The following is a 24,930-nucleotide window of genomic DNA, read 5'->3' as shown; positions in this document are numbered from 1 at the left end:
CAGCAAGAAGAGTTTGGGCTCCGCTTATATTGAGCTAATCTCTTCTATGCATTTGCCTCTTTCCAAAACATTTTTCACACAATTCTTTACGTTAATAACAAGAGATCAGGAATATATTACCACTATATTGAATAATAATGGTCTTATATACTTTTCTTAATTTCAATTAATTTGATTTCATAAAGGTAAACATGCCTCTGTTCCAATGGTTAAATTTATTTATTGCAGACATCATGTTCAAATTGAGCATTTCAATCAAATTTTCCAGTTAATCAACAGTATATCAAATATCTCAACAGAAAAGTTTGGCTTAATCATGTCTGTATGTTGACATCCTTCCTCTGGTGACACTCCGACCCAGTCCAGCCTGCGTAGCACAGACACATGAAGTGTTTGCGGAAATATTTGCTGTTGGTGGATTCATTATTTCCACGAGGGCCAGAGATGGCAGCAGAAGCCGAGGACAGTTTGCGACCAGAGCCAGGGTGTCGCCTGGTGCAGCGACCGTTGCCATGGCAAATTTGGAGACTGCAGCGATGCGTGCCAGACCTGAGAGACTGAACGAAGGGACCCAAAACGTTGTGGATGTACTCTTTGAGGAGGATGCACTGTTGCTGGGAGGTGGGAGAAGAGGAAGGGGTTACACACAGACACACAAACACACATACAGTGATGACTTTTCTCACACACCTTGGATTTAGCAAATTTAATTTCTCCCCACAGCACAACTCCAGCTGCGCCAAGTGATGCGCTCTCTCCAAGAGTATGCTCCAGGTCCGTCTGCACACATACACACACACACACACACACACACACACACACACACACACACACACACACACACTTTAGGTCTTCCAACATACTGTATTTTAAAGTTCCCACTGCAAAGTTAATCTGAATATGTTAATGAGCTGTTACCTTATTGAGAAAGTTAAGCGTGTGTGTGAACGCCAACCTGGCGTAAGGAAGGACGGGTGTAGCAAGATAGGTGTTGTTGCCATGACGCCAAAGTGATGCCACTCTCAAAGCCTCTAGAAGTCGATGTCTGAGTGTAGAAGATATGGTGCATCAGCATTCAGCAGACAGTTATATCTTTGGTTGGGTGACGGCTGTGGTTGGAAATGCTTACGATGGAAGCCACATATAATGGACGACTGGGTTTTCATGTCACTGTTTGTACCTGATCATCAGAGCTGCATCTGCTGACCCTGCCAGCCTTGGTGGTAAGTAGATGCTGGGATAGAGCGCAGTGGACTGAGTCCAGAGCCACGACAGACGGTCGTTCTGTTGTCTGGTGCCCTCATGACAACGTCCTGTGTAGTTGTGGTCTGATCATACAACCAGTTAAATCAGACTTAAAATCTACAGTCTTTGTGTAAATAAGTGTTTAGATACTTGTTTTATGTAGTTAATTACTTAGTAATAAACAACATGACATGCACTACATCAGTGTAAATAACAAGAAGCTGACCAAATTGCAGAAGAACCAGCTGAAGTTCACTCTACCTGTCTTTCTTTTGTGTTTATTAAAGCAGGAGGGGAAACCATAAAACCCCCAGAATCCACTGGGCCGATGTTTGAGCGCCAGCCGCAGCGTTTCCTCCATAAACCTCTTTGCGCTTTCCTCAAACTTCCGCTTCGCCAGGACTTTCACATCCTTCTCCAACAAATCCGGTCTCTCCTGTCTCACCAGTAGCTTGGAAAGCCTCCGGTACTCCATCTTGGATCCAAAGTTGCTCTCCCACAATGGTTGCCACTCTTCCCAGTCGATGACCGCCAAACCAGAAAAGTTGGGACGCAAAAAGAGAGAGAGCTGCATCTCTGTGATGGAAAGGTGAGCAGCAAGGTCCCCCAGCTGAGGGGTTCCGCCGTTCACCTTCCTACCATCGCGGGAGAGGTACGGATATTCTCCCAGGCGGTCTCGATAGAAGATGGTCATTTCCTGGAAAGTGGAAACATTTTGTCTTGAAATAAAATGATTTACCAATCCTTTAATGTAGTTTTTACTGCTTGGTTACTACATGTGCATCTTCATCAGGTCTATATCTAAGTTTAAGTGCTTTTAAATTCATTTAGAGTGAAAAGTCTTTGGAAAGGGTTCAGAACTAGAAAAAATGCACTGTATACTGGTAAATGGAATTAATATATGCAAATGGGGACATTATGGTGCTCCCGCATCATTCATTCACCTGTCCCTGGAAGTGCTGCTTTTTGTTCTCCACAATGTCAAAGTCCTCCAGGTCCAGCTGGATGTTGTGGCGTTTCTGACAGTTTTCTGTGGGCATGTTCCACACCACGATGAAGGGCCGGTCCTGCAGGATGGGACCTGCTGCAGCCAAGTGGGGATTAACAACTGGATGGGTGGGCTTTGTCAGGGAGGTGCAGCAGAACGGAGACGTGAGGAGGAGGAGGAGGAGGAGACGAGACAGCACCATGGCTGCTCACCCAGTGACCTGTCCGACCTGACAGGAGAGAGAAGTCATCTTTTTTTTTTTTTATTTACCAATGAGAAGGGTACAAATTTTGAAATAAATCTTCAGAATTAAATGCGACTAAACCATTTTTCTAACATTTCATTTTAAAAGAGGATACCGAAAACTTTTTTTTTTTTTAAATAAGTAGAGAAACAACACACAATGTATTCCACAGAACATAATTATTTGCACACTTGAGCTTATTTTAAATAATTTCCTCATACTTTTAAAGATGCCATTGTCGGCCAACCTCATAGTTTCAGAGACAACAAGACGATCATCTAAGATCATTGTGACATTATTAAGAAATGTTACCACCCGAGAACTGTGAAGATGCTAAAACACGGATCTCAAATTCCAGTCCTGGAGGACTGTCCTGCAGGTTTTAGATGTTCCCCTGCTTCAACACAACTGCATGAAATGAACAAATCTTTAGAAAGCAGGAAAGCATAAAAAATCTGCAGGACAGTTGTCTTCAAAGAAAAGAGTTTGAGATTCCTTAAAACTACTACATTTTCCTGAATAAGCGACAATCTTTTGAGGATCATTTTTCAAACTGTGGAAACTTCAGTGGAAACCAGAGAAGTGCAACAGTTTGCCTACAGATGATCAAATGATGTTCATGAAGAAAATAAGTAGACATCTTTGTCAATGAAAAGGGGATTTCTTTGGCAGTAAAGATTGACAACTAGGGATGCACTGATACACTTTTTGGGAATCCCGATCTGATACCTGAAATTTTAATATCTGCCGATATTTGCCGATACCAAATCAGTTTATGTGAACATTATTGTGACTATGGTTAATATTGCTGTTATAACTGTGTAAGATTTCATTAGGTTGTAATTAATATCCATCCTTTCTGAAGTTACATCACCAATACAAATATTACATTACAGATCTAACAATTCCAGCAAGTTTTATTTTGATTTGGCACATTTTACCTAAATATAACTATAAATCTGTGGTTTCGAAAAAAGATCTCACTTTTAGTGTAAAAAAAAAAGTCACATTTTAACATTTAAGGTATTTATTTATTTTAAAACATGTCCGAAGCATGTCATCAAACACATCTACGCTAGCTTGACTAGTGTGGCATCGATACTCTTTTATTAAAACTAAGTACGAGTACACACACTTGGTATTAAGCTGATACCGATGCTGGTATCAGTGTCGGTGCATCCCTATTAACAACCCCTGCTGTTGTGCATAAGTTATCTACGAGGGATCAGCCATGTCTTTCACAAATGGCAATAAAACAAGGGAAGAGAAGATATTACATCTTCCAGCAGGACAACAGCCTAAAACATTTGACTGTAAGAGAGTTGCAGAGAGGAGAAAGTTACAACTTCAACACAGAAGAGAGTCAGAACCTGCAGGCACACTATAGATACATCTTCCACACAGCAGACATGCCAGAGGAAACGTTTAGATTTGGCAGATTTGATAAAAGGATGCCAGAAATTGTGAATATTTATCAAGTAACTTAACTTAAGCAGGTTTTTTTTTTTTGTTATTTATCAATAATTAAACAAAAATATTAATATTAGAAAGGATTTGTCTTTTTTTTTTCTACAAAAATACTGCAAACTGAAACATAAATACATGCTGTTGTTACATGCTAAGAGCCATTAAATGATGATTAACATTTCCGAAAGGTGATTCGAGAATAAACACAAACGAAAGGAATATCTTATCAAACTTTTTATTGCTATAAATCCGTCTCTTTAATAAGGAGTCGGTTTTCCGGTAGTTCAGCAAGGCACGTTGAAGGCAAAGTTATATTTTGTCATTATTTTTGCCCTGTTTTGCTGTCATTTCCAATGTCTTTGTCCATACTTTGAGTCCATTTGTAGCTTTCTAAAATCCACTAGGAGTCCCTGAGTTGTTGTGTAATCCCATACCCATTAAGGGCCATGTGTCCTTTTTTCTCATCAGGTCCTTTCTTTTGGTTCATTTGTGTGTCTGTAGTTGTTTGTGTGTCTTCTGGCTGTTTTGCCAATCTTTTTGTGCCTCTTTGAGATCACAAAAGAGGCACTAATTACGCATCCTGCAAAAGCATTTTGAAGTTGGAGCCAATATGTACTTCTTGATCTGCTATTTCCTCCATTACTGGTTTCCTGTGAATGCATGTTTGTGTGTGTGTGTGTGTGTGTGTGTGTGTATGTGTGAGGGGATTAGTGTGGGTGAAAGCACTGCTGAGTGTATCCGTGTTCATCAAATGTCCTTGTGCATCCAAAAGATGGGAACTCCTTTGGCATCTCTGTAGGAAGTTTCAGTCACAGTCTGAACTACAAGCTGCCCTGCAGACTGTGGTGGAGGAGGAGGAGGAGGACGTGGAGGAGGGATAGAGGGAGGAGGTGGTGGAGGTATGGAAGGCAAAGGTGGTGGAGGAGGAGGGATGGAAGTGGGAGATGGAGGTGGTAAACTAAAAGGTGGAGCTGACCCTCCTGATGCTGCGTTCTCCTCTGATACTTGAGCATCCGCCGTCGTAGATGCTTGTTGTTGCTCGCTCATCTCTGCAGGCGGGATCCTAGAGAACCTAATGAGCATCTCCATGGGAACGAAGGCCATCACAGCACCTGAACTCTGCACTGGTGTGGACAAGACGTAGCCAAGGTGGGCGTAGAAGTGCTGCTTGTCGTGGGTGGTCAGGCAGAGACGCTTGAAGCCTCTGCGTTTGGCGTACTGCTCCGTCTCCTCCATCAGACTCCGACCATACCCCTTCCCCCGCTCCTCCTTGGACACAACTACTGACTCGATGAACAGGCTGCTGGTGTGACCGATGACCCGTGATAGCCGGGCGTGCCCAAGTAGCCTCTCCGTCCCTCTGTGACCCTGCAGGAGGACAAGGCTGATGGGAAACTCTGAACAGGATTTCTGGAGGGAGTGGACCCGGGCGGCCTGACTTCTCTGCCACTCAGAGTTGACCAGGTCAGCGCAGGGAACCAGCAGGTCGGGCCGCTGGTGGATCGGAACCACGCGGATCCTCTCTGGTAGCTCAGAGTCTTTGTGTGGCTTCTCCTCCGGTGTTGAGACCTTTTCCGTGTGATTTGTCTGACAGTCTGGAGCTGGAACTGGATCAACATCCAGCTCATCTCTGTGGTCCAGTATGGAATTTGAGGGTTTTATGGGCTCAGACCTGTGATGATCAGGGTTCAAGTCAGTCTTTATTCAACTTCTACAACTAAGTGTGACAACGTTAGAAACTGTTATGATCAATCTGATGACAAAATTTTGCAAGGTGAGTATTTTGAGCCAAAATGTATAAACAGCTACAGATGCACTCTGGGATAACTCGTTAGTCACTACACCAGAAACACCAAACTTCTGCTGTCTTGACAGCAGGTTCAGATGTGTTGTCATGCCAACGTCTTGCAGTCTCTATCTGCTATAAAAAGAGACACTTGCAGGAGGCTAAAACTAGTGTTGATCTCCTTCTAATCTTTAAGTTTTTACAATTTAACCTTCACTGTCCGTCTCCTGTTTCTCTAAAAGATTATCAACCTTAAAAAAAAAAAAAAACTCAACCCAGTTTAGTTTAGGGCCTGGGAGTTACAGTATACCTGGGGGGGTGGTAGGTAGCCTAATGGTTCCTAAGGTGAGCCAGGGTCTGGACTGGGATTTAAGTCTGCAACATACCCACAAAGGTAACCCTTGTCTACAGAATCATGGCAGCCCACTGCTCTCTAGTATATCTATGGGTAAAATGTTAATTTCTCAATCATGGTTAATAAAGTAAAAATTATTACCCATCATTATTATATTGGTAATTGCAGAGATGTGGTCCTTTCCCATCTATGTCCAAAATACTGCAATGCTATGATAACATCAGTGAAACAGTCTAAACCACACACTTTTGCCTCCTCCTCAAGCACCATGTCAAATTTTCTACCACCAGTCTGTGATGGAGACTCAACATAATTAACTATCTTTAGATTGCGTGTTCAGTATAATATAAATGGCCATTTCCTGTAGGTAAATAAACTTTTTCAAATATTTGCACCATTTGCAGCAAAGAGATGAACAGAAAAATGGCAACATTTCCACCCAGCTGGCATTCAGTGTCAAAGGACGTGAACTTCCAGACTACATATAACACCTTACAAATGAAAAATCACAGCTCTGTCCTGAAAAAGGGGTTTTATTTTTCAGATCACCTTAACTTTATATCAGAAACTCGTCACATGGAAGGTTTCACTCGTGCCATAAGGTATAAAAAAAACACTGGTTTCACCAATGAAACGCTTCTTTTTCATTATTGCGCCCACTGTGTAACTATAGCATGCAGCTGAGGATAAAAGGGTGCCTGATTCAGCTGTAAAAGCTGTAATTTTCTGTATGTTCTACCTGTAATTCTGTGCTACCTGCTGCATCAGGTTATTTTGAGCTGAACCCAAACAGATTTAATTTGAGCCCAGCATGAGGCAAATGAACGCAATGATTAATATTAATGCAGTAAATGCATCAATAGTCCTTTGACCTGTTTATTTAAAGATGTTTGTCTGAATTAAAATCCCTCACAGTTAATATGATGATTCCCAAAGAATGAATTTAGACATAAAACATATACATAGACATTTATTCTCCTGTGTCAAAGTGCTGTTAAGATGATGTCTAGCAATGTTTTTTTAAACTGTACCTTCTAACTTTTAAAATGCTTTTATCATCCTCAAAAGGGAAATAGTAGTTAAACACATTTAGTCACACAGTTGCTTAAAAAAGCTGAGTTGTTTCTCAATAAGCGTACCCCTCATTACCATATTCGGTTGGAATTATCAGTGTTGTATATTCTTGCCATCCATTAGCATTAATATAAAAGCTATATTCTGAATTGAAGACAACAAAAAAGCCTACTAGAACCTCATTCCCTCGTGTTAGTTGACCATAATTAAGTCAAGAAATTCTGGAGAACATTTACACTGTTACAGCTGATGTTACCATGCAACGTTATGGCTCAGAAAACTGTTGCAAGATGATCCACAGTGGTTATTGGGCCTTAAAGAAGCACGACAACAGAGAGGAGTGAGAATAAAAGTCCATTTTCAAAGAAGATGAAATGGCATAAAAGGCCACACAGTTTAGATAAAGACTTAAAATAAACAAAAGATAAACAATTCTGACTCACCAACAGGGAGAGAAGAGATGAAGCTAACAGCTGACTGTGTAACAAGTTATGAACTCAATACACAAAGTCCTGCAACAGGAAGCTGACCGAGTAGAAAATAAAGAACTGCATTTCACTTAAGTAACACTTGTGACACCTTTTCCTTTCTATTTTTTTTTTTTTAACATCAGAAAATGTTGTTTTTTTAGTGCTTCAGTGTGGATAAAAACCTATTTAAACCATTTTTGTTTATTTTCATATTTTAAAGTATCTGTATCCATAATTCAGCTGTTGTCACATTTTAATATTTCATGTCAATATTGTCATTTACTTTCATATCTTTCAACCCCTGTTGTCATTGTTTTAACACGGTTTATAACTTCAGATCATTTTTCCAGAATAGCAGAGTAAATGTATGTTAATTTATAACTTGGACATTATATAAGATTTTAGGTATAAAGAAAACAAAAATGCTAAGTTCTCAACTTAAAAAAGTTCTGTTACAAACGATTTGTGTTCTTATTAAATTACTTATCTGAGGGCCGGTAATCTAATCAAATTATTACACAGTGTTACAGGTGTATTGGCAGAGTCAGACATGAGATTCTTTACTATGAACCCCATAGGTACATTCGATTTTCTTTGTACAATTTAGGAAGCCCCACATCAGCAGGGCATCAAAAAATTGAGTTATACTCTTATTGTTCCTCTCCACGGAAATCTTTAGTAAAAGGCGAAAGATTTATACGATCTGAAGAGAAACAAGAGTTATCTGACTTGCTGCCGCCAGAGGGTCCACTATACCTCTCCGTCATGTCTTCTTCTATTACGGTTCCACGTCACAGCGCTTCTTCAAACGTCATATGACTACAATTTATTAAAACTATGATCTTTTTCAGGAATATAATACCAGCGTTTAAGTAATTGTTTTGGTAAATAGTTTAAAGTCGAATGAACTTAATAGCTACACGGTCGCTGTGCATTGTGGGAACATAACTACCACAACAAAGCCTATCACTGTAAAAAAAATCATTCGATTGATAAAACAAACAAACAAAAAAAAAAACCGTTTTCAACGTTGAAATAAGATAAATATTTTTCGCAACATTGCTCGTAAAACTAACCAATTTTGCGTACATATTCGAAAAAGACGAGACAAGCAGTTCCTATGCGTAGCGCTCATGCGCAATGGACACGTGAAGCTACATCAATAGATGGGCACTATTTAATGCAAACATACCGGGTGGGTAGAATAACAGTAAAATGCCTGAGAGAAATGAGTATTGTGGAGTAAAAACTTCAGCTGTTGAGCCGCTAAGTGTGCAATGCCCTCTAGGTAATTTAACGTTTTGTTATTTCATTACGTTTTACTATATACTACCGTATCTACAGTAACGGAAGGGGGTGGGGATATATTGGAAAGTTAGAAGAGAAAATGATGACTATTTAACAAAATATGTAATCTTTTAAACTGTTATGTCGACTTGCTCCTTAAAGGATTCTCATACGTCCATAATCGTTATATTGGATATACAATAAAGTTGTTATGCACATTGTTTTAATGATCTCTGGCTTTCTGCTTCCATGTAAGGCAAGGGTACAAAAATTAGCAGCTGCATGCGTCACAGATTGTTTATTCATTTGCTACTTTAACCAGAGCACCCAGAACAGTTATGATAAATCAGGAACAAACACTTATTTAATATGAATTTCACATCAAAACTGTGCACTGTCTTACCACACTGTAATGTTACCTACATTTTCAATGTTGCGGTTTGACGCCGGTCCTCTCGTTAAAACCAGGGGTTTAACTCGCAGCTGATCTACGGCCAGCCTTTACTTCTGGCCTGAGTTACAACAGCTGATAGCAGCTTATGGTGTCTGATCCACTGACAGTTTCTAGCAGTCAAACACAGACAGGTTTGCATCGGGTGAGGGAGTCCTCGCGATTTATTCTCGCGTGATCTCACTACTGCCATCAAGTGGACTGGAGTGGTATTACATAATACAGAAACGCCTGAGAGTACGTCAATCATTTTTATAACCAGTTCTGCTATACTACTTGGTAAATAAGGTGAAAGTGGTTAACAACAAGAAAAAAATGGCCTCAACTTAATGTGGTTTGTTGGATAGATCTCTGCTCTAAGCCCAAACTCAGAAGTCATCACAATGATTGACTATCTGCTAGTCTGGCTTTAATGCATTCTTAAACAAGACTGCCTTATTCCCTTTTTATTACTCCAAACAGGTTAGAGTATCCCCTTAGTGATTAGAGGCTGTGTAGTAGGAAAACAGGATTATTTATCCATGACAACATTTCCTTAAATGAAAGTATGTCTAAATGAGTGACTTTATTCAGATCAGAAACACCCCATTCATATTTCCATTTATGGATCAGCTATGGATATATGCATAATCTTCTATTTCTTACATTAGAAACACACCACAAGAAGACACATTAAGTGAGACATTATATACTGGTGCAAGTAAAACTACGGTGCTGCTTTTCGGTTCACAAATAAAATAATTGTGTACATGATTTATGCTGGTCAGAATATGGTCTCTGTAAGCCAAATTGAAGCAGAGTACAGTTTAAATGCATCTTTTACTCATATAGTTGGACTTCAGTAGCTATAATAAAGCTTAAATAGAAATGACTGCTAGATAGAAATACAGCTTTAAAAAGGATGACTGTTTAAGAAGATAAATGCAAACAAAGTCATGCAGTTGTCTCGACAAGAAGCTTATAACTAAAAGAGGTCTAATAAATAAACAAGCACACCCTGAAGCACCTTCAGAAAATTTGTTTTTGCCATTTAACATGTAATTTATAATATTTATCTGTGTGTGTTCCCACTTGAATCATCAAAATCACTCATATATACACATGCTTACAAAGAACTGAACCTTGATTCTGGATACATTAAAAAAAAAAAAAAAACAGGCAAGACTTTTACCAAAATGTTTACTTTATTTGAACTTTTTCTTCAATCCAGGACAACTCATTCAAGGATAATCAAGGAGAATTAAGCACTAATCTGTTTATTAGATTTTTTTTTCAGTTTTTACATTTTATAAGAGATGGATGGTGAATTTTATCAAGAACTGGTCAAAGTAAAACAAAAAAGAAATGAATATATAATAACAATACATTAATAATTAATTCAGTACAATGAAGCGTGGCGTCAATGACAGAACAATGGCCCAGAAAATGTAGGGTTGTTGTTTTTAAACTGCTTCCTCTGTGGTACTGCAATAATCACCAGCACTAAGTCAACTCAACCAACAACTGTATAGGAAGAAAATGGAGTACGCTCACAAAGTTCTGCACCCCAGCTTCCCAAAGAGGAAACACTTTTTATTTAAATAATATTTTTATCAAAGCTTCTGTTTTTATCTTCATAAAATGTTTCTAAAACTTATCTGTCATCTTTAAATTTCCTTTTTTTTTTTGTTTTTTTTTTGTTTGTTTTTGTCTCCACTGTGTGTTTTGCAAGTGTGGTTGTGTTTCTAAGCATCTGTACCTGTAACCCTGTGTGTGCCTTTATGTTGATGTGTCCTTGGCTGAGGCATGGAACAACTCTGAGTTGTTCAAGTGCTCATGTGAATGTAAAGCCTGCACACATGAAGCATGAGGATGTGTTTTCTAATGTGTGCATGGAGTGTGTGCGTACTTGATGTCCTTACACTGCTTTGCCTGTATTAAGGTCACCGCAGCAAAGACATTCATACTGAGAGGTTGAAGCTGGCTCAAGCTATGAGGCATGTGGCCTTTAGCTGGCTGTGTGTGTGTGTGCGTGTGTGTGTGTGTCTGTGTACATCTAACCAAAGTCAGATTATCGAGGAATTTGTTGAGCTAGTATGTGCTCCAGAGCAGACTAAGTGAGGTGTGCGACTCTATGCCTACCACAGGTGTCTGTGCGCATAAGTGTGAGAGTGTGTTCAAACTCTGTGACAATTTATGTACCTGCAGGTGGGCCAAGTACACTTTTCTGTGCTTTTTGCACCATCTATGTAATGCTTATGAGTCCTTATAGCCACTGCATGATGTGGGAGAGGACATATGTTTGTCTGTGTATATGTTTGTGTGTGTGTGCGTGTGTGTGTGTAAAAGAAGGCACAGAGGGTGGTGAGGGAGGCTCAGTCTCTCAGGTCCATGCTGGAGCCGAACAGAGCCACCAGCTGCTCCTCATAGTGGGAGATGTTCCTCTTCATGATCTCCTTACAGGAGCCCAGGAGGCGCTCGAACGCTTGCACATCTATTACTGTAGAGACACGTTAAATAAGATTTATTTCTCTCAGGTATTAAAAATGTTACAGATCCAAGCAGTCGCCTGTTATGTGACACATGTGGGCCACTGCATGCCAACTCGCCTCACGTTCCAGTTCTTCATAACTGACTTTAATAGTAAATGAAAAGCCAATTAAATTTTCTGTCCCTTAAAGAATTGTAAAGCTCTGCTTATATGAATTTTTTTGGTTATGAATTTTAGGGGTTGCCTCCATTTAGCAAGAATGAATCATTTTTATAGAGTTCCACCTCTAATCAGTCACTCATTTGTCTATAAACTAGGTTGAGATTTATACTTCCCATCAACAAAAGCTGAGGAGAGTCTCACACTCCCTCGCATCTACTATATTCTCACACACTCAGCTGTTGACAATTTATTGATTCTATTTCTCAAAACCTCTTTCCAGCTGTTGTTGATCTCAGAAAGGAAATAATCCTTATGTAAGCAACAGAAGCTGGTTTAAGATTAGAAAGGGGGGGGGGGGGGGGACGACAACATGACAGTTTACAGTGATGAAAGATTTCAGAAAAGAGCCTCCTTTTGGACAACATGACTTTTACATTATATAAAAATGTGTCCCGAATACTTAGCCTCTCATCTCGGGGCTTAAACTGGGATAGCTGAGCTGAGCTGACATGGAGTGACCCACATAAGACTACTCTGTCATTCTATATATGGTCAAAGATTCCAGAGTCCCAGAAGAGTAATAATTCAATTCTGGGAATGTGCTAAGACACATGGCTTTCCCCAGGAGTCTTTAAAACATTAATGGAGCAATATTGATGGGTTGGGAGGATGTGTATAGACCAGAATGATTAACACAGACCAAGCCAGAAAAATTGAGCTCAGTTTAGAGTCCGACTTGAATTCAGAATTCCTTTTTCAGCATAAGAAATTGGAAATAGCTTGAAATTTGTGAAATATTGTCAATGAGTTTATCTGCTTCCGATTTACTCAACAATTAAATATTTGACAAGTCCCAAAAGGACTTCAAAGGAGCTAATAAATCCAGCTTGTCTGCCAGAATGATGAAGCCTGAGTGGCAGGAAAAATGATTCGGCATGGTATTGAAGGAGGAGATAACAGATAAGGAAGACCAACAGCCATGACATGAACAAACAAAACAAACTCGAGGAGTAAGTGAATAAAGCTTTACCTGGGAAATTAAACGAATAAATCAAGTTGGGAAAAAAAAAAGGTTTCATAGCGCAGAGTTAACAGGAGAATGACGACACCTATTAAAATCTTGTTCATTTTTAGAAGTGAAGAGCTGCTGCGGAGCCTAAATGAGTGTTCCCACTTTAAAGGTAAAAATCACTGGAAAAAGCCAACAAAAACTAACAGGTGATGACAAATGAGTCAAACACCAATCAAGCATTAACCACAACTCAAATGGCACTAGATTCCAGATGAAACAGTTTCCAAAGCTTGTACTCATGGCTAAATAATAGATTCAAATAGAATTTGTTAAGAAATGAATAAGTCAAACTTTAGTTCAGAGTATTGCTTCCCTCAACATTGCTGGAAAGACATCTGAGTGCACAATCACTTTCCTTGTTTGTATTAATTAGCAATGAGCTGATTTGTGTTTAATGTGTATTTTGTCTCACCCAAACACTTGACATCTCCCACTGCGTAGGCTGAGGCAGCCCGGGGCTTGTTAGTGACCAAGGCCAGCTCTCCAAAGTACTGACCCCTGCTACAGCGCGTTATCTCCACCTCCGCATTATCTGCATGGTCGGCCTTCGTCTGTAGGGAGGGAGCAGAGCAGAGAACAGGATTAAAGGTTAGGAGCCCCTGAGAGCCTCCTGTTCTCCCCACAGCGAGAGGTACTCAGCAGCTGAGGAGACAATTGCAATTCCCGCTGTTGCTAGGCAAAACCAGGAAACCCTGGTGGATCTTAATGGCTTGTGTGGGTTGTCATTGTCCAAATGTGTTTAACAGAAACTAGCTGGTAGGAGATTATCACCAGAGCCTGCTCTCGAATCAATAAAACAATTCTGCATTGTTCATTGGGATCTGAGAGTGGCTGTAAAATGAAACTGTGCAGAGGTGGAAAATCACAATAAGATGAGGATGAGCATCTTACTTTACTCTTCATCATGATCTTGACCTCCCCAGATTCTACAATGTAGAAGCAGTCAGCCTTGTCACCCTGAGGACACACAGAACACACACTTAGAAATACAGTGAAAGTCTATGTATGTGTTGCATATGCAAGTGGACACTTGAAATGACACTCACCTGTGTGATGATGCGCTCGCCATCTGAGAACTGCTTCACTCCTAATACATCCACTATTTTCATTCTCTCTGTTGCCTGGACAGAGAAAAACAAGAGACGGGAGGTCAACAAAAAGAAAACACAGAGAGAAAACTGAAACTGTGGGAGCAGTGAAGGGTGTGTCAGTGATAACTCGTACAGATCCTGGCCATATAAACTCTTTCTTCAGCCCCAGTAGCTCTCATTTTCTGGTTGTTCAGCTTGCGGTGAACAAACCCAAATAAACAATTAACCCCTACATATGCTTACAGAACTACAGAGCTACAAATGACAAAAAATAAGGATTTTTTTTTTTATAAGCCAATACTGAATTTTGATTTGTAAAACTTAAAAGTAATCAACAAGTAATTACCACATGGTTAGAGACGTGTTCGATCGCCATCTAAAACCTAAACTCACCTCCAAAGTTTTGAGTAAGGGCACAGACTCAATGAAAGACTCGTACATCCTCCTCTTCTTGGCATTGTTCTTTATAATGAGCCTATGAAATGTAGCACGGTCCTATGGAAGATAGAAAATAAACAAACAAGATCAAGTAAGCAAATACATCCTAAAGGCAGGCTCCAACAATGGCTTGGTGTGTTCAAAGTTTGGCCACTGGGAGGCGCTGCAGCAGCACAAAGCTTTAGAGCAGAGGATGGGCTCCATTCATAGATTACAGGGCTCTAGTGAAAAAAACCTTTTCTCATTCACACAGCACAACCCTTAGAAATAAATAAATATCTTAACATGCATTTTAAAAAAGGGAAATTTTCTCACTGAAAACAACAAAGGACTGTTGAGAAAAGAAAAAAAAAACACTTTACAGAAATACACATCTGACAAAATGGATCATTTAGTAACTTACAAATGCAAAAACAGATAAAATCATTCTTTTTTTTTGCTCTTCATTTCTGTGTATGTGGTGATTTGTGTGCTCTTACCAGGCCCCATAGTGCTCCCTCCTCAGTGGCTACGATGGTGGCGGCGCGTGGCGTGTTGTACATGAGTGCCAGCTCGCCAAAGCTGCCCTTATTGTTATACTGACCCACACATACTCCTTTTACCACAATGTCATACACACCCCTACAGAGAAGGACAGAGAAGAAGAGTTGGAGGGGGGGGGGGGGGGGGGGGGAAGGAAATAAAATGTTTTGTTTACTGACCTACAGTTCGGTTTAAATAATGATCCATTACAGACCACGTGTAGCCCCTCCACAGGGTCGTGTTTATTTAGCACACAATACCTAGCTCACCGTCTGTCTGACTTTACATCATATTGTAGAAAGAAAAAAACATTTGGTGAAATTGTGTGCATCTACATGCCCTATATCAAAGGTGTTTTTAATTCCACTTTTAGTTTCTTTCAACTTCATAAAAAGTTAGAAAGCTCTTAAAGTACGAGTGCATAGTGGGTAATAAAGAGTATAACTTTAGTGCAGCTCTGTCCGTCTGTCCCTCTTTCTCTCTATAAGGATTACACATGGACATGGTAATTTGCATTGATGTTGACTGGCCGGATTAAGCAGTCACTTTGTAAGATAGCCTGTCTTCTCATTGGCTACTGACACAGGGGTATTATCTTACTTTGACTGGATTACCATGGCCATGGGGACGGTGATCGCTTGTCTTGTCAGTAAACTGAGGTTGTGGAAGACTGTTTACATGTTGCTGTTGTGCTGGGCAGCTCACACTCTACTCAGCACAGAAAGAAGGTGTGAAAGCTGTCGCTGGTGAGAAATTTCACTCAATAAATCCATAGAGCCAGAATGAAGAGGCCCAAGATTCTTACTTGAATGAAACGAACAACTCAGCCGACATCATTCAACGCTGATGAAGTTCAGCGAAGCTCATTGAGTCACATTCACTCTGCTGTGGTGGGAGGACATGTGGATGTTTCTCACATCACTGATGATTTACGTTGAAAATAAAGGATTTCAGGTCTACTCTGATCTTTGCCAGTTTCTTGTGATATATGGTGCACTTGGGAATATGAAATTGAAATAAAGAAAGCCAATTCCATCTTTTATTCTTGCTTAGACAATAATATAAATATTTGACTTTTTAAACTGTGATCTGTCTCACATCTTACTTGCCACTCCCATAATGTTTCTACGTTTCTTTTTTCCGGCGTGTTTATGAAGGATTTCCAGTTACTTCCCGCCTACTACGCCTTGGAGCACGACTGTTTATTCTTCAGTAAAGTGTGCGCTTGCCAAATGGTAGCACACAGGTTGGCTAGACACACACACACACACACATGCGCAAAAAAAGAAAAAAAAAACATCTAAAGACTATTTAGGTTCGACTGTTAGCAGAGACAATCTAATCTTTTTTAAAGTTGTAGAAAAGAAAAATGATGAAATTCTAGCAAGATAAGGAGAGGTGTAAATGTTGCTCAGTGATGTAATAAAAAGAAGAAATAGTTAACATTTAAACAATGTGTCGCTGTGCTCTACTTTCTTTCCTGCGTTTCTCTTTTGTTAATACCACAGCTCTGTGTGTACATGTTAACATCCCACCCTGCGGATGACATTAGCTTCCACTTAAGAGCTTGTACAGGCCATGGAAAACCCTGGGATAATATATGATCAGGCAGGCGTGCTTCTCTTAAAGGTCATTGCACGTCTCACACAGAGAGAAGCAGCATGCTGTGTTAGAAAGTGTGTAAGTAGATGTAGAAATCCTGCACAAGTGGAGCTAAAACATTGTACTGGACTGATGTATCGAGCCAAGAATGAACAGTCAGACAATGACCAGCCCCCAGTCAAACGTGATTAAATCTTTTTTCTGCTAAGTGGAAGACTAAAACCTGAGATACACTGAGAGAAAGCAGTTACCTATGCAGGTTTCTTTACTAGCAAAAGCAAAACATGTTCACTCCTCAGTGCAGCAAAGACTTAAGCTGCAGTAATTTTATAGATATTTATAATTTTTTTCTATTTGAAAAGTGATAAAACATTAAAAATTATTCATGACATCATTGGCAAAGTTATTTAATACTATGTCAACAATAGCCGTTCTGCAAGAGGCTGTGCACACACACGCATGTGTACACAGAGAAAATGACAAATACAGCTTCCAGGCCTCCACATGTATTACACACACAGATACAGATGTTTGCACAATGTAAGCATAAACGAGCCCAACTACAAAAAGCTTGCAGCTCACACTTTTAATACATAACAGTACTGTAATTAAAGTCAATTATTAAGACATTTCAACATTATGATGCCTTTTTGTTTGTTTTATGTACGCAAGTAAATGTAAGCACTTTTCTCTACAGTGCAGTTTAATTAAGATTTACCACAAAGAACAGCCTGAAATATAACCAAGCTGAGCTGACATGCAAATAACTGAATAACTTGCATAGTAAAGCTGAATACTGCAGGATATTTTATTGCTCTGTCATAGTTAGTGGCAGTTCTGATATGTCACTTTTTTCTTTGTCTTCTTATTTTATACTAACCTATAAAACATGTTTATCTCTGGCATTTATGCATTCAGACTTCCTTAAGCAAACATGCAGTGTTTGACTAAATAAACTGTTGCAGTTATGATACATTCAACAGGTGTGGTCGCCTCCTACCGCTCTATGACGTAAAAGTTGTCTCCATCGTCTCCCTGGTCGATGACATGTTCCTGGGGCTGAACCTTAAATTCAAACATGGCGTCCAGCACCTGTGAGAACTGCTCCTGGAAGCAGAAGATGAGATAATGTCAGACACAAAATATGCGATGAAATGATGAACGACGATGAAAACAATCGAAATGTGAGCACGATACCCGATGAAGACAAAAATGTAGTTATCAGTGTTGGAAAATGTGATAATGAAGTACACAAGAGTAAACAGAGGAGGGGATTTGTGGGTCTATGACAGTGTCTCACAGTGCCAAACAGTTACAACAGCAAATGCCAAGTGCTGCTTCATAGCAGTAGAAACAGATTAAAAAAACATCATCCAAATAAATATCAAGTACATCTTTGCAGCCCAAACAAAGAGATGTGTAGCAACATGATCGAGCTCATATTTTGATTTAAAAGATATATTCATTTATATCTCAAGGCAGATTATTTAATTTAATTACATTTACTTGTCTTATTTATGGTCAATGGCAAGATTGACCTGAACAGAGGTTGCAATTGCTTCATAAAAGAAAGCAGACACAAAGCAATGACTTAAGTTTACACTGCATACATCTAACCTCTGTCAATTGTCTTTTGTGTGCCCAAAGAATACCTGAGCGTGCAACCAACAATAATTACATCACAACGTAATTCATCACAACAGCAGAATATCTCAAGCAGCGTTTTTTTTTTCTTCCCTTTCTCCATTTCCATCCTCTGTATATAAACAGTTATGTGCAATGTTTGGAGTCTGTGCAATATTTCTCTGCATCTTTTCAGACTTATTTACCTGATCTAGTGTTTTGAAGAGGAGGATGTCTCGGCAGGCCTCTTGCAGTCTGCAGCGCTGTTCATCTGTTTTTGGGTGAACCACTCTAGGCTCAGAGTCCTCATCATCCTCGTCTGGGTTGATTGCTTCTGCACAAACTGAAAGATGGTGTGAGGTTACAGAGTCATTAAACAAAGGAAAACATTTTAAAAAAACAACAAAAAAAACATACCCATTTAAAACATTTAAAATGCAAACACTGACCAAAAACCATAATTTCACAAGCTTAAACTACTCTAACTTTCAATTAAAGCAAGCAATGTCAAGTTATTTTCTAATATAAGCAACTTAAGCTGCAAATGTAATTGAGCAATCTTTTAATAAAAACACATGCCAGTTTCATTCTTTTGAAATGAATTAGGGTGGTGAGCAACATAAAAAGAGTTGTTTAAATCTACTGGCTAATAAAATTTTGACACAATTGTCAGAGATGGAAAAAAATTAATTATTAAAAAGATGTATATTATTGTTGTCACAGAAAGCCACACATTGCATTTGCTTGTCTTGGTTTAAGAATAAAGGGAAAGATAAAGAACAAGCATGAGCACAAAGAGAAGAAGATATTGTATAACACAAATTGAGGCGATAGCCTGCAGAAGGAAGGAGCTCCACAGGACACAGGAGGTGCCCAGAGGAAGAAGTGACACATGCACTGCGACATGTTTTGCCACACTATAAGCCAAACACTGACAAGGTCATTTCAAACTGTCACTATGTATTTGTGTTTCTTCAACTCTATAGACACACTCCACTTCTCTTGTGAAATTTCATACTAAAACACACAAGTCCCAAAGTGTGTGTGTGAAAGCCTCATCTCTCAGAAGCGATACAAACAAAGTTTAAACTGGTGTGATCTCTCAGGTGACAATGTGCTAACTCCTTTAGTTCAGCCTGATCAATTGAAATCAATGGCAAAAAACAAAGTCTCAGTGCTTCACTAACCAGAATGTTGTAGGTAATTTGAAGTGAGAACAATATCTAGACCAACAATAAGACATTAACAAAAAGCCTCAAGGTTTTTAAAAGTACAAAGATACAGATGGTGGTGTAAATACTAATCTGTGTTCTGTGATGGCATGAATAAATCAGACATAACCAAGACCTTAATGGTCCATCATGCTTTGCTGTAGATATTACAACTTCTACACGGTTCGCTCAGTAATTAGAACCTGAGAAAAGTAGTTTCTGAAAGAAATGGAGTTAAACTCAAACAATTCTTTACATCAGATACTCCACTTGGGGATAAAATCATAAGATGCGTTATAATATGTTTGTTCCAACAAACGTTGAGTCGTAATTAATAATAATCATGGAGGCATAATTTAAATATCAAACTCATTTTTGAAAACTGAGAAATCTAATAAGCTATTAGAGTAGTTCAAACTATACTCATAAGTAAATGCTAGACAGGAGAATTGTCAACAAATGAATAATAAAACCGATTAAAACAGTTTAATTTTCAAAATCTCTATAATGGATGACAGTCCATGACTTTAATGTATTTCTTATTGGTGCACATTCATCCCAGTTGTTTATAATGGTCTTTTACTGAGTTTTACTAGAATTGATCACATTTTCACATCAACTCCCACCAACATTTGCTCTTTGTCTGAATTGGGAAAGCCTTCATCGGCATTCAGACCAGTATCAAATGACAGTTTTCACATTGGCTGTATTTTCTAATCGCAGTGGATTAAATCCTTTTCCATAGTAACCAACAGGAACTACTGTTTCCTACAAAAAGTGTATATTATAGGTTGTGGTAAACATTCACATTTAAAAAGTCCACCTTTTAAAGAAAAACTTTCATTTGAGACAGTAGGGAGTCAAATACAAACTCCCAGGCCAGTTTATACTAAATGGATCTGCCAGCTTGGGTTCCTGAACAAACATAGTGCTCCCATTATAGTTCCTTCACATAGAGCAGCCTTAACAAAAAGAGGCAAGCTGCACATGTACAGAGTCACTAAAGCCTTTGGAAAAGTTGAAAACTGCTGGAGTCATGGCTTTCCACAGAGAGATGGCAACATTTAGAGGGACAAGGCTCCAGTGGGGTGGACTTAATACTAGTGAGGTCATCAGAGGTTGTGCGAACGTCTGCTAATGACTGTGTACTAAGCATAAAAACTAACAAAGAAAAAAAGATTTCTATTTTCACTTCAAAATATGTGTTAACCAATGTTAGCATATCTCCAACAGAAGGGCAATCCCCTTCTTTTCACAAGAAGAATGCAAGGAAGGCATCCTCCTAAATGTCTTATTTAATTACTTTCTTAGGCAATCTTTGTCAATCTTGTTTTAGCTGCTGTAAAAGGAAGTTAATTATGTAAGAACCAGACTGCCTGAGAATATTTTCATTTCAGATTAAACAAGATACACATCACCTCTGGAAGAATCCAAATGATAAGAAAATATGTGGATTCATTTAATATTTCAAGCTGGATGAAATTGTTACAAACTAAGAGCTACATTATCAACACAGTGTTGCTACTTTTGGATCTTTCCAAAAGGAGACTATTTTCTTTTTTTTATCAAACAGCTTAAAATAGTGTAAATTCTTTCTGCACACCAATAAAAGCAGAAAACACCTGGAAAAAGTATAATGGGGGACTTACAGACCCAGACCCAGTGGAGGAGGAATTAATCAATTCAGATTCAAAATGGGAATAAACCAGTCAGTTACTTCTCAATTAAGTTTAATTTGGAATTGCCTTTTTAATTCGGAATAGGTCTTTATCATCTGTTTCAAGTAGAAATCACTTTTATTACCAATTAAAGTGGAATTAAAACTCGTGTAAAGTTTTCAATAAAAGTTGACCACTTGTTGTTCAACAGGTACCAATAATCTAGAGCATGTCATGTATCCTCCAAAATTTGGAAAAAAAAATATTATTTAGAGCACACTTCTTGATTTTGCTGTATCCTTTTACTAATGCAACTTTTTAAACATATGACTAAACGAAATGAGACTGAATTTAATTCTGTTTGGACTGAATTGGACTCTAATTGGACTAAAATTGGGCTAAGCTACATTCTCTTTGAAACAGCTTGTACTAACCTTTGTTATGAAACAGTGGCATATTATAAATGTATATATATATATATATATATATATATATATATATATATATATATATATATAGTTATAGTAGTAAATATATATATATATATATATATATATGTTTACTACTATAACTAAGCTATAAGAACCTAGAGATACAAATTCAGTCATTTAATTAAAATGAATAGATTGAAATTATTATTTTCTAATTTATTTAATTTTCTTTCTTTTTTTATTTTTAAATCAAAAACTTTTCAATTCGAATTTTAGCATCTTAATCTTTAACAGTTTTCTTTTTTGACTAATCCAAATGAAAAGATTTTCAGATACAGGCAAAAGTACTAATATTGATGGAATTGTTATATCTTTTCAAAAGCTTAATTCATAAGCCACAGATTTTTCTCGCTGCTGAGGGACTTTAAGCTCCTGAATGAAAACCGTGAAATGAGCAAAGAACCGGAGAAAATATGCACAAAAGGAGGATTTACGATTGGAGAGATGAGTCGATTTACTCATTTAATACACGGAACAGCAGAGCCTGCCATTAGACTAGTGTCACATCTTTGACCAAGAGAAATCAAACAACCGTCTCTCTGATCACGCAGAAGATGTCACGGCCCTTTCTGCATGGGCAAACCCGTGTTACACTTCCTGCAGCAAGAGGAACGAGGTGGTACCTTCATTCATAACACCCAAAGCGGGTGCATCTGCACAGTTTTGTTCCTTCCTGGTTAAACAGGATGCAAAGGACAACATTTCTGCTCTGAACCTTCACTTGTCAGAGGCACTTTAGTCACTGCTTTTAAAAGCTGCTGACACAGGAAAATAAAAAGTGGTAGCAAGGATCTCCTGAGGAAAGGGCGCAATAATGATGGTACCTCAGACATTTGAGTCTCGTGCTCAAATAAAGTGTAATGCATTGGGAATTATGGTGAAGTTCCCTTGTTCTCTCCACTTTTGCTATTGTTCACTTCCCTCCTAAAATCACCAAGATGATGATTAATTCTCTACAATTTAGTTTTGGATCTAATGATGCGGCACTAAATTAAAGTTAATGGTGCAGAATTTGCAATACAGTCTTTTCCCCTATATGCTGGTATAAATGACAATACTTGTGGTGAGTTGAACACCACCATGAAGTTTCATAATTCTAACTGCACTGTAAACGTGTCATTGGGACATCTTGTTTTTCACTTAAAAACCAATTATATATGTTATGAAACAAAAACAAGGGGGGAACAAAAGTAAGAATTAAACTAAAAACTTCAAACAAACCTGTTTGACCACTGGTTACCACAGCAAGACACAAACTCTCGTTATCAACAGCCAGAATCTGGCAGGTTTTTGTTGTTTCTTTGCACCAAACTCACCTGATTCACATCGAATGCATCCAACAGCTTCCTGTCAAACCATTCATTCATTTCTGTCAGATGTGTTGGAGCATGAAGACAGCAAAAACCTGCAGGATACTGGCCCCCAAGGACTGGAGTTTGATACCTGTGCACTAAAGCATCATGCCATTTTAAAAAGCTCATACAATGAATATTTCACCTTTCTTCTTCTAGATAAATGTTTTAGTTTTTTTGAGGAAGCAGATACCAATAGTCTAGATTTTAAACACTATTTTACAACAGCAGTTGCTGCAACTGACTGGTGTTTGCAAACAGTAACCAGTGACCAGCGATGCATTCAAGTCCACCTGATTTGAGCAGAATCTATAAATGTCAGCTGACTTTAATAAAATATCTGATAATCTTGATAAACACAGCTTAAACACAGCTATGAACAATGTTTAAATATTCAGCTAAAAAGAGTGACTGAATAAATCTATACGGTTCGCTGGGCAGCATTTGTTAATGCAACTGGTGACATAAAACATGAAAAACAGCAGAAAAAACTTAGACAAGTTCATTGCACTGTTGCTTCGACTTCACATCCATATTGCAGCTAATTTTTTTTTATTGTTCTCTCTAAAGCACACTAAGCACTACATGAGCTCTGCATTTTTTAACAAGATAGTCACAACCTTTTTGTTGGTTAAGGAGAGACTAGGATCTGGTTCCATGTTAAGCTCTGGCTCTATGTGAAATGGCTGTTTTAGTGAAGAAACCCACAATGGCTCCCAGAAAGCACAGCACATTTAGCCAGAACATCTTTTCCCTTCTTTCTACAAAAAATTTAACTTACTGATGGAAAGTATATTTCTTTTAAAGCTTTGCTGTCTTTCTTCCTTTAGAAAAAAAAATCCTATTTGGTGCCTTAAGAAAACAGTAAACACACAAATCACCTGCAAACATAAGTTTGTCAAACTTACAAACATTGCAGGTGTTTTTTTTTTCTCAGAAAAATATATAACTAACAAAAGGCCTTTGTCTGAGAAACAAGGTGATGACGCACAGTCTCTGTTGTTGTTCTAACATTTCTACGTGTGGTTTAAAAAATACTGTTATACTGTACAGCAGAACCATAACAAAAGTTTTGCTTGGATTACTGAAAACTGCTGTCAACAAAATAACTTTGAGCTACTTGGCTTCACTCATCATAGTAACACGTACCTCTAAACAATTAGACCTATCGGCTACTAAATCTGTGAGAAGTAACACTTATTAAAAAAATCATGAGACTGTGGTGAAGACAGCTGACGCAATGATGATAGACTGGGAGAAATGATAAACATCAGTTGACACAACCAAAGCCTAATCAAAGGAGAGTGCTATGTAATGGCTGATGACATTTAATCACTCCTATGTAAACACCAGACTGGTACAGCAAAGCGTGAGAAAACCAGAGCACTGTTCATACAGGACCACAGACGCAAACACAGAAACAAAGCCGACACACACAAGCTAAAACACCTCACAGTGGAGCTTCTTAATAATGTGCAAACACACTCATTATCAACACATTGCCTAAACACTGTCAGTAAGGCTACTGCTTGTCCTGCACTGCATTTGTATCACAAACAGAAACACACAAACAAATTGCGAGTGAGCTACTGAACCTGGATGTATGCAATGTCATCTCCAGTGTGGATTACACGCTGATGTCAAACACACACAGACACACACATTGGTGATCTCACACCCACGCTTCTTACCCGACACTCTCCTGTTGAATCTGCTGGGTGGTGGAGCTGTGGAGAAAGAAGGAAAAACTAGAATTAATATCACTGTTGGAACATCTAGCAACATTTTGAATGTTCAGAAACCCTCATCAGCATTATCTGCTTGTTACAGACAGAATAATAAAAAAAAACAAAAAAACAGATTTAGTAAAA

At 38.6% G+C, this 24,930-nt stretch overlaps 3 protein-coding genes across 3 annotated transcripts in view; all 3 read right to left on the bottom strand.

Moving 5' to 3' along the window:
• Positions 1 to 313: 313 nt before the first annotated feature.
• Positions 314 to 9,453, bottom strand: hyal3 (hyaluronidase 3). The gene is made up of 7 exons (XM_079238758.1): positions 9,320 to 9,453; positions 2,190 to 2,462; positions 1,507 to 1,942; positions 1,181 to 1,328; positions 919 to 1,045; positions 691 to 780; positions 314 to 614 (listed from the first exon to the last, which is right to left on the bottom strand). Exons 2-7 carry the CDS (start codon positions 2,433 to 2,435, stop codon positions 315 to 317), a joined length of 1,347 nt encoding a protein of 448 aa, XP_079094884.1. The 5' UTR covers positions 2,436 to 2,462; positions 9,320 to 9,453; the 3' UTR covers position 314.
• On the bottom strand, positions 3,664 to 9,454 carry naa80 (N-alpha-acetyltransferase 80, NatH catalytic subunit). The gene is made up of 2 exons (XM_079238760.1): positions 9,340 to 9,454; positions 3,664 to 5,616 (listed from the first exon to the last, which is right to left on the bottom strand). Coding segments are annotated over exons 1-2 (927 nt in total). The 5' UTR covers positions 9,342 to 9,454; the 3' UTR covers positions 3,664 to 4,691.
• A 1,546-nt stretch (positions 9,455 to 11,000) lies between these two features.
• prkar2aa (protein kinase, cAMP-dependent, regulatory, type II, alpha A) overlaps positions 11,001 to 24,930 on the bottom strand; it is a 46,486-nt gene continuing 32,556 nt past the window's right edge. Inside the window, exons 3-11 of the mRNA XM_079238799.1 lie at positions 24,751 to 24,786; positions 18,554 to 18,690; positions 17,725 to 17,831; positions 15,080 to 15,221; positions 14,556 to 14,657; positions 14,118 to 14,192; positions 13,963 to 14,028; positions 13,484 to 13,622; positions 11,001 to 11,846 (exon numbers count right to left, since the gene is read on the bottom strand). Of these exons, the coding sequence (XP_079094925.1) occupies positions 11,722 to 11,846; positions 13,484 to 13,622; positions 13,963 to 14,028; positions 14,118 to 14,192; positions 14,556 to 14,657; positions 15,080 to 15,221; positions 17,725 to 17,831; positions 18,554 to 18,690; positions 24,751 to 24,786 (929 nt within the window). The 3' untranslated portion in view covers positions 11,001 to 11,721. The remainder of the gene's footprint in view (positions 11,847 to 13,483; positions 13,623 to 13,962; positions 14,029 to 14,117; positions 14,193 to 14,555; positions 14,658 to 15,079; positions 15,222 to 17,724; positions 17,832 to 18,553; positions 18,691 to 24,750; positions 24,787 to 24,930) is intronic.

The sequence above is a fragment of the Telmatherina bonti genome (assembly GCF_933228915.1).
Source record: "Telmatherina bonti genome assembly, chromosome: 4".
In the NCBI taxonomy this organism is placed as follows: domain Eukaryota; kingdom Metazoa; phylum Chordata; class Actinopteri; order Atheriniformes; family Telmatherinidae; genus Telmatherina; species Telmatherina bonti.
The sequence above is the reverse complement of the archived record's forward strand: the minus strand, read 5'-3'. Positions and strand labels throughout refer to the sequence as shown.